General features: G+C 38.6%; 1 protein-coding gene across 1 annotated transcript; it reads left to right on the top strand.

The window, feature by feature from the left end:
* Positions 1-3,422: 3,422 nt before the first annotated feature.
* tas2r203 (taste receptor, type 2, member 203) lies at positions 3,423-6,061 on the top strand. The gene is made up of 4 exons (XM_067261089.1): positions 3,423-3,508; positions 5,262-5,482; positions 5,570-5,712; positions 6,047-6,061. The coding sequence occupies exons 1-4, from the start codon at positions 3,423-3,425 to the stop codon at positions 6,059-6,061; spliced, it is 465 nt and encodes a 154-aa protein (XP_067117190.1).
* The last annotated feature ends 9,511 nt before the right edge of the window (positions 6,062-15,572 follow it).

Here is a 15,572-nt window from a genome sequence, read left to right as displayed (position 1 = left end):
GGTAAAAACAGGAAGTTATTTCTGGTGAGATCTTGAGGATCTTGGGGAATTTAGGAATTAAGAGGATCACTGGAGTGCACCTCGGCCCGTTTCACAATTCTAAATCAGATATTTTTATTTCAGACATCTGCACACTTCAATGCAGAGTTTCCCAGTGGTTCTCAAACTGAAGGGAGGGGAGGGGATCGATACATATATGAATGTATAATATATAGAGATACAGTATATTATAATTCAAGGGGAGGCCTCTTTTTTTCTCAGTTTGAGAAACACTGCATTTTCCCTAACAGAACATTCATTATTACGTGTTAATTCAAACAGATCCTTAATACATGATAAAATTGCAAAGATGTTAGACAGTTCTCTTTGTTCCTCGAAAAACCTTACCTCCAGTTTGCTTTCTGTTTCTTTCAAAGCAAGTTTGTTTTCACTGTAGAAGCTGTATGGATGGGGACTGCACTGTGGCAAGGCAAGAGTGTGTAAAAATAACTGCTGCCTGTCCTCTGGCTGGAAAACCTATCAAATACCACTTGAGTGGCGTCTGGCCAAGGGTTAGAAGACCATCAACAGAGCTGAGCCGTGTGTGAACATCTATATTTTTCCTCCACGTTCTCTTGAACTCTTGTATTTTGTTCAAAGCTATTGTTCATCTTCCGATATTTTTTTTATGTGTGTGCTTTCCTGATCAGGGTCACGTGATCTTGTATACCTTTTGTAACATAGCATTCCTGTTTTAGATTTAGGTTGTGGATTAGCACTGCCGATTGTTGTTGGAGACATGAAAAAGTGATGCATAGCGTAGATGTGTTTTCTGTCTCACAGTAAGAGGGATGATTATGAATGACAATACTCTGAGTCTAAGAAAATGGTACAGTGACAGTCTAACTACAGCAATGGCAACAACAACCAAAAGAACAAATAATGCATATATAATATGCTGAAGTCCTACATGAGTAATTATTCATTAACACACTCAATCACAAAGTAGTGAGGTTAACAAAAGCCAGAAAAGTTTTGCCTGAAAACCTTTTTATTTACAATTAAAGTGTCCTTGACTGCAAGTTGTAATTAACCTCTGAGACCTTTTTTGTACTCATGTTGATATTGTGGTTATTTTGAGGGCCAGTTTTGTATGGCTTTAATTGTACAGGTATATTATTATCAATATATGTTTAATAAAATCTGACATTCTTTTTTGAAACAAACCATCTCTTCTTGAACACATAATTGCTATTCAGATTACCCTCTGCTTGTCTGTGTGAGAGGGTGGGTGTGTCTGTATTCTGGAGCAGCAAGCAAGCAGATGTCTCCTCAAAGGGAAGACCAGACGTGAAGACGGGGAGCATTCATTTAAGTCCTTAAATAACCACAGTAAACTGGAAACGGAACAAACAAATTCAGCTTATGCATGGATAAATGCATACCTAATGGAGTTGTATCCTGTCTTACACTAAACAAGTTCATGGTTAACACTGAACAGAATTAAATATGACCAAAGATAACTAGATGCTTATGCAAAAATTGTACTCTAAAGGATTTGTGTGTGTTCTGGTATTATTTAAATATTGAATCGCCCATGCCACCATGTCCATGCTGGTACATATGGATACATGTATTCCTTGTAGGGCCTCAACTTTAAGGATGGACATATGATATCAGACAGAGGTATGGTCTAATGATATTGAGTCGCATTTTAAGTTGCAGGTACCATGCAAAATGAAAATAATAATTTTCACTCATTTGTCCAACGGTACAAACCAGGGGTTGTATGAAAATAATTTGTAGTATAGCGTGTCAGGTCTATAATGGATACCTTTCACCCACTCATACAGAGCTTAGTTCTGGAAGACAGGAAGTTAAGAATTCTGTCATATTAAAGAATTATACCCTGATTCAGGGTAGTTGCAGACATGACATGACATAACCTCTCATTGAACACAACTTCAACATTTACGCAATTTAAACCCATGTGATTTACATAGATGGTATATGATATAGTGCTTCATAAATAAATGTTCTTGATTGACTGAATTATGATTTAGTAAATAAATGAAGTTGTGAAAGAAATTCCTGATGAAGATGCAATTTGGGAGGATGAGCAGCACTGCTCTCATGCGTTGCTGCTCTTCTTGACACACCCATAACCTGTGCCGCCTACTCTGTGTTCAATTTTACACACAGACTCTGCAAACTGCACTGGAGGTAGCATTAAAAATATCAAATTGAGCCTGGAGCATCAGCCATTAGATGGCTGTATGACAAAAGAGCGGGAAAATAATTGTCCCCAAAGTCCAGAATCTGAACAATTTGACCTGGGGGGGTCCTGTCCTATTAGTGTAACCCCCCGCTTATCTTTGTCTATAAAAAGAGAGCTACCATGGATCTTTGGGAATGCTTAGCCCTCAGTTTTCCCCATCCTCTCTGTCCTGTGCCAGTGTTTGCCTGCTGTGTAGGAGCTATGCAAACGATGCAATTGTGCAGTATGTATGGCTGAATGTGAAACCATACACTCATGTGCAGACAAGTCCTTATTTTCCATATATTCTGATGACTAATATTGTTGTATCACCATGAAGAATTGTACTGTAAGGAGTGATGTAAATCAAGTATTTGATTTGCATGCATGACATAATGGTCATGCTCATGTAAACTGCCCCTAGCTCAAAGCGCTTTGAGTACTGATAAGGTAGAAAAGCAATGCAGTCCATTTACCATTAGCTGGTTTACATCTATGCAGTCGGGTATAGTCTTGATCAAACTCTGAAACTGACTGAGTGGAGAGCAGGAGTTTTTACTATCAGCAATACTTCAAACTGTTTAAAAATGACAAAAATCAATGGAAACATTTGCCATTGTGTGTGGATCTATTACTTTTGCAGACATTTTTTTTAATGTGTTTTTCATACTTTGCCTGGTGCTCACAAGAAGGGAACCAGGTGTCAACCAACAACATCTTCTCAGGTTTGTTATTATAGGTTTGGTTATTTTTATCAGCTTATTTTACCAAATGTGTAAATTTCTAACGGTGGTTTTACAGGCGTTTGAAAAATCTGTCATCCACTCTCTAGCCATGAATTACTTAGCTTACTTGCTTTTCGTGGCCAACTATTCCTGCTCTTCTTGGATCAGTGTGTTTTACTACTTCAAGATTGTACAACGGAACACAGCCATGTTCACCTGGGTGAAAACCAACTTTGATAAAGTCACATATTGTGGTCTCGTCATAGACTGCACTTTTCTCCTCTCAGGTCTGGATCTCTGCCATATTTGACAAGCTGCGTACTCTGGGCCTGGTCTACCCTGACGTCAGCATGGTCCACCACAACTCAACACTTCCCCAGGCAAGACACACAGCCAAGAGTTATCTGTTTTTCATGTCTCGTGTTTTATTATTGACATATTTCGTCCATCCTCTGAGTTGTATGGTGTGGTGCTCCAGCCGCACCTACATCTACTTGCACAAGCACATGAAGAGCATAGTGGACAACAGCAGCTCCTTCTCCCAGCCGTAGCTGGAGGCTCTGATGAGGGTTGCTGTCACATGCATGGTCCAGGCAGTAATCTTTTTACCAGGGAGTGTGTTTAGCATTGTAGTGATCTCCATTTATGACAACCCTGAATACCTGAAGCGTGATCCAGAAGGGTATAGCCACAGTGGTATAGCTATGTTCATTATTTTTTCAAATTCTTTGTGTTTGGGCTTCTCACAGTCTGTTTTCAGACACAGGGTGATTGCTCTCTTTAACAAAGTAGTTAAATGGATTCACATTGAATGATGAGCATGTTTATGATTTGTGCATACATCTTTCAGAGCTATGTAATGTGCATTAAAATGTGTTAACAGTTTTCATAGAAAGATACTTAGCAATTCCAAGAAAATATACGTGTTCTGTTTTATCTGCTGAAGCACACTGTGGTATGTGCTAGGTGAATAGCATACTGATTTAGAATTTGTTAGGACGAGTATTGATCAATTAACTTGTATTAACTTGTAATAAGTTGCCTTACATCTCTTTAAATACAGGAGTCAGGTGGCTGAGCGGTTAGGGAATCGGGCTAGTAATCTGAAGGTTGCCAGTTCGATTCCTGGCCGTGTCAAATGACGTTGTGCAAGGCACTTCACCCTACATGCCTCGGGGGGAATGTCCCTGTACTTACTGTAAGTCGCTCGTAATAAGAGCGTCTGCTAAAATTAGCAAATGTAAATACAGACATGGTGGGATATCTTACCAAATGAGAAAGAAATAAAATGGCTACTTGAAGCACTTCCTCATCTAATAATTACAGAACTTGCCACCACGGATATAGTTTTCCATTAGACAAACCAAAACGTTTGTGGTTTTGGATATATATGTGGTTGTCCTGTATTTTACTACAGGGACTGTGAAACAGGATGTCTGTACAATAATATAGACATTATGAGAATAAAAACTGTTGCATGACAACCGCGCAACATAATTCCAATTTAGTTTTTAACTTTTTAAACTAATTGCTGAGCTTTCCATTATAATATTTACATATTAGGTGGACTTGACCATTAAAAATGGGACTGGCTTTATTAATTTAAAATGGGACTCACTGTGTCTAATTTGCCTATTCCATGAAGGATTGATATGACCTCAAAAAGAAATTAGTCACACAAGTGCAAAAGACAATCCTACAATACCACAAAGCATAATCAGATTAACCATAGAACATTGGAAAACATTCAACCATAGAATGGCATTGGATAATTTTGGATAATCATTTGGCATGAAATGTTGCACAGGTCCCTATGGGACTGAACATTTCCAACCATGATTTGATGGTACGCAGCACTTTTCCATTTCCAATATGAGAGTGTGTTGACATCCACATTGTTGATAGTCCATTTTTGCCTAATCTGTGGCACTAACATTAGCATATGCTACAGACCATTGATATTAAAATTGTGTCTAAGGATAGGAGCTCCAACAAACATAACAAACAGAAGTCCTTCACTGTAGACAGGACTGGTTCACCATGTCAGTAGTTTATTCTTTGCTGTTGGTCTTAATATCATTTTTAGGTGTTGTTAAAAATATGTTTTATGCTCTGTGCGTGCTACGTGATAAAGAAGGAAGATTTAAACAGCCTCTATTTTTTCTTATCTGCTCCACTTTGACTGTGAATGGCCTGTTTCAGGCAATGATTCTTCTTCCCATGCTTTTTACATCTTTGATATCAAACAAAACACTCGAGAGAGCTTATTACGATGTTTTGATATTTTGTTCATATTGTAGCATGTCTTCTTGTGTGTGGCTAAGCGTCTTCTACTACTCCAAGATCGTGCCCAACCAACGACCCTTCTTCATCTGGATGAGGAGGAACATCAAACTGGTCTTTTACTCCTGCCTCACCGTTGACAGACTTTTCATCTTGTTGGATGCATGTGCCATGACATATGAAATAACTCAAGCCAGGCTTGGCTTGTCCCTGTTTTCCAACACCAGTACTGATGATGGTACAATGGAGGTCTACCAAAGTGTGTTTAGGCACATCCATCCTTTATACATGTTCCTCTTCATTGTGATGATGGCGGCATCTTCAGGAGCTACCCTTGCTTACCTTCGTGGGCATATGAAGAGCATGGAGGGAAGCAGCTCGTTCTCCAGTCCCCTGCACCAGAGCCAGATGAGGTTCACCATCATGGGCCTCATCCACACCCTTAACTACTTCCTCTACGCTCTCTGGGTGACTGGGTGCAGCCTTGTTCTCAACAAACTTGACAAATACAATTCAACATTATTCAGTTACTTGTACTATATGTTTGCCTCTCTGTACTCTTTCGGCATCACCGTGAATCTTGGTTTTGGCCAACCTCTTTTTAGACAGAAAACAGCAAATATTTTCAAGAGAATGAAAATTATTTTTGTGGATCTGTGTACAAAGATACCAAAGTTGAGGTAAATATGAATTAATAAATGGGTTTGAACTTTTTAAGGATGTATGATTATGTATTGTGTATTGATACAGCATTGGGGGCAGTACCGCCGCTCCAATAACGCGCACTACACGCTGTGCGTAGGGCACCAAGTCCTGAGGGGGCACCAAAAAATTGCCAACTCAAAAATCATCATAGTACTAATAATTATAATGCCGATATTATATCAGTATATAAATATTAGGCACCTTTTAGGCATGTATATCACAAAACAGGCAGAACAAGAGATATATTTAATTACTCAAAAAAAATTACGATGGTGCCTCCCCCCCAAAACAACTAATACACACTCAACTTCCCAAGCTCGCCGTGGGTGCCCTTTCCTATCTCAGTGGCCTGACGAACTTTGACAGTAGGGTCAACTTTTCAAAAATGGCCTCAAAAAGACACCAGGAGTCAGGGGCAGAAATAAGAAAGAGAAAGAAACTGCGAAATGATGCCCGTGCATCACTTTCAGGTAAGTCCATGTTTACTCATTGTTAAATACGGGAAATGTGCTGCTAATTTAATGGTTAGCCTATGCATACACCTCGAACTAGCTGACGTTATTGCTAATGTTAGCACACTCAAATATGTTAGGTGCAAGCTAAATTGAGATTTTACTGTTAAACATTATCTATGCATTTTACAAGTAACTAACGCCAGCTAGCTGTTACTTTACTTTACATTCTGTGATGCTTTTATATTCGATTCATCAAATAGTTTTTAAATGAGTAATAACGGTGGAGAGCTCCTTTGGCTGCATGCTTTCAGTTTTAAATGTTTATAATTTGGAAAACGTAAGGGTGGGGCTGAAGCATTAAGAGACAAAAATACATCACCTTCACTAGACAAGGTTTTACCAACTGAAAAACGGCTGTTTATTTTACACGAAGCTCAAAAACTATTTTGCGCTCAAATAAAGGCCAAGAATTTTCGCTCGCGCTCGCATTACGTTGGGAACTCCGTAACTAGCATCACATCAAACACAGAATGTGGATGCATTGGCAGGGCAGCTGTGGTGGCGTATACAGGGGCCGGTTCTGGTGGGCCGGTCTGGATCAAAGTCCAGGGCCTATTTTTACTCCCAGTCCGTCCCTGCCAAGCCCTGATCAACCACCCTCAACTAGCTGTTTAGGGACAGATACATAGCAGAGAACCACCACCTCTGAATAGGTTTTACATTGTGATGCTGCTGTTGTGTTAGGCTATTGGTATTGAGTTATATGTTTGGTAATAAAAAGTTAAACTGGCAAAAACAATCGGGTTTTTTAAAAGGAATTATGCTTAGGGCACCAAAATGGCTAGCAGCGGCACTGATTGGGGGAAGTAAACTTAACAAATTGTGTTTTGCATGTAACATTTTACAAAGCGTTTAAATTAAATGTATTACAGCTATTTAAAGTTAGTAATGCACAAATACCCTTGATACAGTTTTAGATGTATGGAGCAGAATAGTGCTACATCAAATATGATGCCACAGCTGTGAAAGACATTAACCCATTAACTAAAAACACAGCTTTACCCCAATAAAGGGCAAAATGATTGCAAAGTTACTAACCCAAAACCAATGTCCACTACAATGGAGATAGAGGAATTGTTAAGTGTCAGAACAGCATTAACTCCAAGTGCCGAATGGCAAGTCAACGCATGCCGCGATAATTAAACAAAATCATAATTTTTTAACAGAAAATGTTATGTTAAACTTGTGACGTATTATAACATGCATGGACAGGAATTTGCCTCTGAGCATAAATGTTTCAATGTTTCCATTTGCAAAACACAGGCCTGGACCTTTCTCCAAGGCGTCTAAACCCCTAAATTAATAAAGGAAGACATCCAAATATGGCCTTTTTTTGTTGTTGTTGAAAACTACTGTTCGATTTAATAGACCTGATCAAGATCATAATCCATGTCAATATACACTTGGAGAGCAGCAGAACACCAGCAGGAACAGTGACCCTCATTCAGCTGACTACAGTGAATAACTCCCATTCATATCATCATCTCAGTAAGGACACACATCACTTGAAAGCGGATAATTGTGAAACAAAGCAATTCACTATATTCTACTAATCGGCTTAGGTCAACAACAATACCAAGAAGGAAATAATATTCTAATGTGCTTCAATTGGGGAAATATAGATATATGTTGTCATGACAGTGGTTATGTTGACCTTCTGACACCTGGTTAATTGAGACTTCTGGCCAACAATTAATCTTGCAAGAAGCAACCATTCAGCCATGCAGTATCTGTTGTAATATGGAATAAAAGTGTTGACGATACAATTACACATTTTAACCAATATAAATCATTGGCTTGTGCATTTGTCGGATACAGTGTGTTTGCGGAATGGTTCAATTGAACAAAGATGTCCTCAGGCTTGGTTAAGATGCAACACTATTTCAAGAATACATGACCCCATAACTGCTGAAGCTGCTAGTACACAGATGGTGAACACCTTCTAGTTCCAACAATCAAGATAATCATGTGCTACACAGCTCTAGTAAGATGCGAGTGAAAGGCAGAACAGGGTGAGCAACTGCCAGACAGTATTTAAATTGTATCCATTAAATTACTATCTAGATTACCACTTTTCTAGACTTTTGTGCATGTATGGCATTCGTGTACTGCTCACTTGAAAGGTGTCTCTACCCGGGAACTTTAAAACACAGCCATATCCTTGATGGTTCACATGTCTAATTTACCTTCAGATTTGGGTTCAAACTACCCTTCATTTGTTCTCAGTTTAATTATTTTTATTTTGACCACATCTTGTACACATACAGTTATGGCCAAAAGGATTCTCAGTGACATACATTTTGTGTTTCGCAAAGCCTGCTGCTTCAACTGTAATGGTGTTGATTCCCATTGTTTCTCGATAATTGTGTAATGATCAGATACTTTTGAAATAAAAGCTTAATAAGCCCCCCCCAAAAAAGATATTTATTGCAAAAACCCACATTGCAACATTTTTGGGCCCTGGCACAAAATGACAAGCTGACATCATTTCAAGAATCATATCATCAGCACGTGGGAAAGTGCGAATGAGTACTAGTCAGGTGAAGTCAAAAGTCAAAGTTAAAGTAGTTTATTTGTCACATTAGCACCCACTAGCATAGAGTCCTTAAGACCAATACATTCTTATGACCTGGCAAGCAACTATGCAGTAGCATCATAAAAAATACTAAATAAAAATTACACTTATATATATACTGTATGTATACCGTACAGCAACACAAAATATGCAAAGATCAAATTACTATACAAAGATGGACGCAAAATAACAGAAGCAATAACAATTATAAGTGAAAAACTAGCAGCAGTTTGCAGAGTGTAGGAATGGGGAATATATATGAATAGGAACGTAAAGAAATATAAATAATATAAATGTATATTGTGGTAGTGCCTATGAATGGGTACACATGACCAGAGAATACCTGAAATGACCAGAGAGCGTTCAGGGGATGTCCAGAGGGTGACCATAGAATGTCCATAGTTTGTCAATGTTGCTGGTTCAAAAGCTTTATGGCCTGGGGGAAGAACCTGTCTGGTAGACCGTGAGCTGATGCGTCAGTAACGTCTGCCAGACGGCAGCAGTGTGAACAGTCCATAGCCTGGTTGGCTTGTGATCCTTTATGATGTTTTGTGCTTTCCTAGGGATCGCGTGTGATACGCTCTGCTGTCTTCAACACCCTTTGGAGGGCATTACGGTCAGCAGCAGAGCAGCTGCCATGCCAGGCAGTAATGCAGCCTGAGAGCACACTGTCAATGGTGCACCTGTAGAAGTTGGTGAGAGTTTTTGCAGACATGCCAAACTTCTTGAGTCTCCTCATAGTATAGGAACTTTTGGGCAGTTTTAACTGCTGAGTCCACTTACCTGGACCAGGTAAGGTCATTTTTGATGAACGCACCGAGAAATTTCAAGTCAGAGACTCTCCACTACAGCATGTACACTATAGTGAATGTGTATGGGGTCATGATGCCATTTCCTAAGTCATCTCCTTAGTCTTGCAGACATTGAGAGAGAGGTTGTTGTCTTGGCACATTGTTACCAAGCCCCTTACCTCATCTCTATAGGTGGTCTCATTGTTGTCCGAGATTAGACCCAGGATGGTGGTGTCGTCCGCAAACTTAAGGATGACATTGGAGCTGTGTGTGGTCATACAAATCACTATATCATTCTGATTGGATTATGCAAGCAGACTGATTGCTATAAAAGGGAGTCAGGTGGCTGAGCGGTGAGGGAGTCGGGCTAGTAATCCAAAGGTTGCCAGTTCGATTCCCGGTCATGCCAACTGACGCTGTGTCCTTGGGCAAGACACTTCACCCTACTTGCCTCGGGGGAATGTCCCTGTACTTACTGTAAGTCGCTCTGGATAAGAGCGTCTGCTAAATGACTAAAATGTAAATGTAAAAGGAGGGACTCTTTGCATACTGTACAATGTTTTGACAAAATAAACCTTTAAAACTGAAAAAAATTAAAAAAAACTGACAATTAGATGCTTATCATTATTTTCCAGTATACCATAGAAATGTGAACAAATAATCAGCAAATACTGAAGCAACACACAAAACGCAAGATTTGTCACTTCCTTACTTTGGTCATGACTCTAGTATTATCGAGTGAAACACAATGCTATATTTAAATGTTTGATTTAGCTATTTGCTTTTCTATGTACACGTAAGCTGAGTTCAAAATGAATATTGCACAATAATAATGTATTTTAATCCTTAAATAATATTTGTGTTTAATTTTACCGCAGCACAGCAGCGAGTAGCACACTAGTATTAATGCAACATGTTCTGAAAGTAAACACCCAGGACCCAACATAAGTCAGTCTTTAGCCAAAGTAGCCCTGTGACGCTAAACTGGAGGGTGTTTTGACCTGGCCTCATTTCACCTCTGCATATTAATGACCCACTGTTTGTTATTCTGTGTTCTGCCCATATTCTCTATACTGGGCCAAAACTAATTGTCATGCATGTGTTTTCTCCTCCCTGTGATCTGCCCTTAATAGACTGCTAGTAGGAGCATTGGTGAACCATTGAACAGGATAATTGTTGTTGTAATTACCTGTAAAGAGCTTATTTCCACACAATTAGAATGGCAAGAGGAGCTCTTCAGGGGACAAGCAGAAATGTGGGCAGCAAGCCCTGGCAGAGTGGTCATGTTGGCAAACAATCCACTCTCTCTGTGGGGTCCTGCTTCCTTCTGAATTACTGATTTTTTATTATTTTTTTCATAAAGTCCAAACCTAATATAAGGGAATTCATATATTGCTCACAGTAACACCTCGTCAGCATATTATGCACCTTTACCATGCAACAGCTTTCAAAGGACTACCTGAGCCTGTTGGGATGTAAAAACATATGGGGACTGAGATGTGTGAGATATCTCATCACACAGTATTACTAAAGGAAGTGTTTGTTAGCTTCTGTGTTCTGTTTTGTAAAATCTCAGAACCTCTGACGTTTTTTCCAAACCAAATACAGGCTTTCGGTTTAACTGGAATACCTAGGGTTATAATAGGGCCATGCATCATATGCCAACAGTATTGTATTAAACAAGGATGCACAAATGTATCAGGGCACACAAAACCAGGACATCAGAAATCCGTGTATCATTCGTTCTTTCATTTTTCAATTGATAAACCAAAAACCAAAAATTATTCGTTTTTCCGTTATTCAATTGAGAAACCAAAAACGAGAAATGAAAAACAATTGTTTTTCTTGTTATTCAATTGAGAAACCAAAATCGAAAAACCAAATCGTAAAACGGGGCACTGACCGAAAATGATTTAGAAATGTTGTTTTTGGTGACCCGGAAGTTGTTACTCATATGCCCGTTGGCTGCGCGCAGTTTGCAGTGTAACCAGCGCGAAAAAACCATGGAAACGAACGTCCACCAGAAAACACAAGGAAGAATGTAGATACTAGATAGATCCCAAACTTGAAATGGTATGTTTGCACTTTCAGTGTATATTTTGTTGTATGTATTGTACTTATGTTTTTCATGCCAACAATGTTAATAAAATGATCAAATGCATTCAGTGGCACTCATAATTTCTCTTATTTTCACCGAAAAAATGTGGTTAGTGGAAATTCTGATTGTTACCATAGCCACATTGGCTGGTGATCAAAAAAGTTAATTTAGAACCCTGATGACAACCGAAAAAATCGTCAGGACCTTCCAGGTTAGCCTATCTATTTGAATGCATTTGATCATTTTATTAACATTGTTGGCATGAAAAACATAAGTACAATACATACAACAAAATATAAAAAAAAGTGCAAACATTCCATTTCAAGTTTGGGATCTATCTATCTACATTCTTCCTTGTGTTTTCTGGTGGACGCTCCGTTCGTTTCCATGGTTCTCGCGCGGCTGGGTTACACTGCGAACTGCGCGCAGCCAACGGGCGTATGAGTAACAACTTCCGGGTCACCAAAAACAACATTTCAAAATCATTTTTGGTCAGTGCCCCGTTTTTCTATTTGGTTTTTCGAATTTGGTTTCTCAATTGAATAACAAGAAAAACAATAGTTTTTGGTTTCTCGTTTTTGGTTTCTCAATTGAATAACGGAAAAACAAATAGTTTTTGGTTTATCAATTGAAAAATGAAAGAACGAATGATACACGGATTATCAGAGTATGAATTTTGAAGGGGGCTTTTTGTCTTAATGGCAGTCAATAGACTGTGTGTCATCTGAAACCATTACTGTGTCTCTACTGACTTAATCTCTCTACATCAAATGATCACCTTCATTTATCCTATTGATCGGATCCATTGACAATTTCAAAGACAATTTCAAAGCAGCAAAGCTGAAAGGGTAGCCTGCTGATGGTCAACGCCAGGATCTGTTATATCTGACTGCATCCACTATCCATGACAAGAAACTTAGATTTCATAAGTCAGTTAAGATCTCACAAGGAAATGGTATCTGAAAAGATACATGACTCTCCATGTTCTGCCCTGCTAATGAGCGTGTTGTTGTTTTTTAATAATAGATGGCCCTGTTATACAACTGAACTGTTTTTCTAAAATCTGTTTTTGAGGATGAGATTATCTAATAACATCAACCCAATAAAATTGTATTTCCAAAAAGAAGAAGACCAAACAACAGCTCAGGTTTTAAAGTGTTGATCTGCTAGTTGCAAAATGTCACTGTCGCTGATCGAGATGATTAGTTCCTCCTGAAGAATGATGTAATATAATTAAAGTCACCTTTTACTCCTCTGAGTGGAGAAAAGCACAAGAGGTAATTAACAGTTAAGTCACAAGAGAGGGTTGCAGTTCACTCACCTGTGATCTGGTTGTTTAATCATTAATTAGCCTTTGGCTTTGCTTTCCTTTAATAGGCAATATAACCTTGGTACATTTATTTATTGACATTAGAACATACAGGTACAGTCCGAGGTAACAGATTGAGTTAAAACACCTAACTATCATGAGAGGCCCTCTGAGATGGTCCATTTAGGTAATGGAAGCAAAAAAGGCCAGAATAAACCACCAGAAACAGAATGAACTTCTTTAGCCTCAGGATTGTCAAAAGTCTCATTGCAATGAATCACATAATACAGACTTGACCTTTATCCGCACACCTATTCAACAAAGAATCACATAAATAGCATGTCAGACAAAAGACGGCGAATCGAAATTGTATACAAATGAAACCATCCTCGTAATTTGGGCGTACATCAATCAAACCTTCCTCTGGGCTTAAAAAAAAAAAATGATTTTGAGGGATGGGTTGGAGAACAGATCAATGATATGATGCATGCAGGTCTTGTATGCTCTGTTTTCTCCAGAATGGATTTTCTCAGAATTAGACAATTGTTATTGTGAGGATATGGGATACTCAATGGGAAAAGTGACAAGCATTTGTCACCCATTACCACAAGCAAAAAGACTGTTCAATATGTTGCGTGAAACCCAATTATTTTCTCCAGAATTGTTTGGAGCCAATGTAATTACTATGGGCTTAAACTCAGACAGAGCGGATTTCAAAACAAAATTGAATATTGCTATTAAAGTAGCGCTAATACAATTCCTGGATTACTTTGCAAAAAGTAATCCATCATTTTGGGGGTTTATATGTGCACTCTTTGCATTCTTGTCCAACATATTTCATGTGTTCAAGTTTTGCGAACAAGATTACCTTAATTAACTTTAATCTAAATCATAAACTTGCACTATGTCAGCTTGCAGTTCATCTGAGGTGGGCAACTCAAAGAGTAACCTATGTTTGTGAAGGAATGACTAATGACACAAAACTTGAACATGAATTGCTGGCTGACATTTGATATTGCATAAAGTATGGTTATTCCATTTTACAAAAAGGGCTTTTACTTTACACATAAATATAACACACAAGAAAAATCTATCAAGGTCGAGAGATGAAAGCAGTCTCTTCTTTCTTTTCTGATGCCAAGATATTACTCCTTCCTGAGCATAGCTTTTTAATGCACTAGCTTTGAAACATTCAAAAGCGTTCAACCTGAGTCATAGCAAGATGCAAGAAATATATTATGAACTGAGAGATATAAAGATAACCATGGAATGAAAAACTTGTATTTAAAGAAGCTTTTAATTGAATAAGGGGCCTATAGCTTAAGCATAAGCAAAGAAAATACAAATCAAAAAGTGTTTGTAAGATCACTTTGTAACAAAATTATAATTAAGTGCTTTTCACAGTCCTTTCAGATTCTTTCTTTTCTGCGTCAATTACTTATGAAGCCTTTACAATGTCACGAAAGAATTGTCAAACTAAAACCCAGGTTTGCAGTCTATATCCTCACCTAGATTGGCTGTTTGCTGCATTTCTGGAACAAGTATGATGCTCTGCAACCTTACCCTGAAATAACAAGAGCCAATTTCAGCTCTATCATACATCAAACCCAGACCGCAGTTAGCTTCCTCGCAGTATGGCCCCTGGTGAGAGCATATACGTAGAGCCTGAGTGACAGGCCATCACTCTTTTAATCTCCCCCAACCCAGAGCGAAGCAGGATTTGGGAAATGGGTGTCGCCGTTTCCACCTTTGTCAAGCATGACACCTTCCCAAGCGTCTGTCATAGAACACAGATGGTCGACACTGTGTGAGTTCAAGTCTCCTTCAGTCTCACTATTTCAGCCCCTTGTTTTGTTTACCTTAAATTGCATGGATGGACACCAAATAGTAACAATTGTCAACAAGAAAACATGCTTCATGTGTTTCAAACTTCCATCACCGATCTATAGTTCAGCAGCTATGTTTCCCCTGGTATATGTGTTCAAGTTCAAGTCTTTTATTGTCAGATGCACAGACCAACACAGGGTCAGACTGGGCACTGAAATTCTTAAGACAAGACAACATAACCTGGCATAACATGACATGAGTACTCAGAACAAGTTTACACCTATGACAAGTTAACATATAATATAATAAACCTTCAAAATAAACAAAATAATAAACAATACAGTATACTAAACCTATAATACACATAATATCCTATACTAACCTTATAACCTATACTAACCTAGAGACAAGTTGGTGCAATATTGCTGATTGTGCAACCAGTAGCTAAAGTGACAGTGTGTAAAGTGACTAGTGTGAGTGTGTCGACAGTGTATCAATAACCATCAGT

The sequence above is a fragment of the Osmerus mordax genome, chromosome 2, assembly GCF_038355195.1.
Source record: "Osmerus mordax isolate fOsmMor3 chromosome 2, fOsmMor3.pri, whole genome shotgun sequence".
NCBI classification, from domain to species: Eukaryota; Metazoa; Chordata; class Actinopteri; order Osmeriformes; family Osmeridae; genus Osmerus; species Osmerus mordax.
The sequence above is the reverse complement of the archived record's forward strand: the minus strand, read 5'-3'. Positions and strand labels throughout refer to the sequence as shown.

Coding starts and splice junctions, on each gene's coding strand:
- tas2r203 (XM_067261089.1), top strand. CDS start 3,423: ATGGTGTGGTGCTCCAGCCGCACCTACATCTACTTGCACAAGCACATG. Junction 3,509..5,261: donor AGCAGCTCCTTCTCCCAGCC/GTAGCTGGAGGC, acceptor TTCATATTGTAG/CATGTCTTCTTGTGTGTGGC. Junction 5,483..5,569: donor CAACACCAGTACTGATGATG/GTACAATGGAGG, acceptor CGGCATCTTCAG/GAGCTACCCTTGCTTACCTT.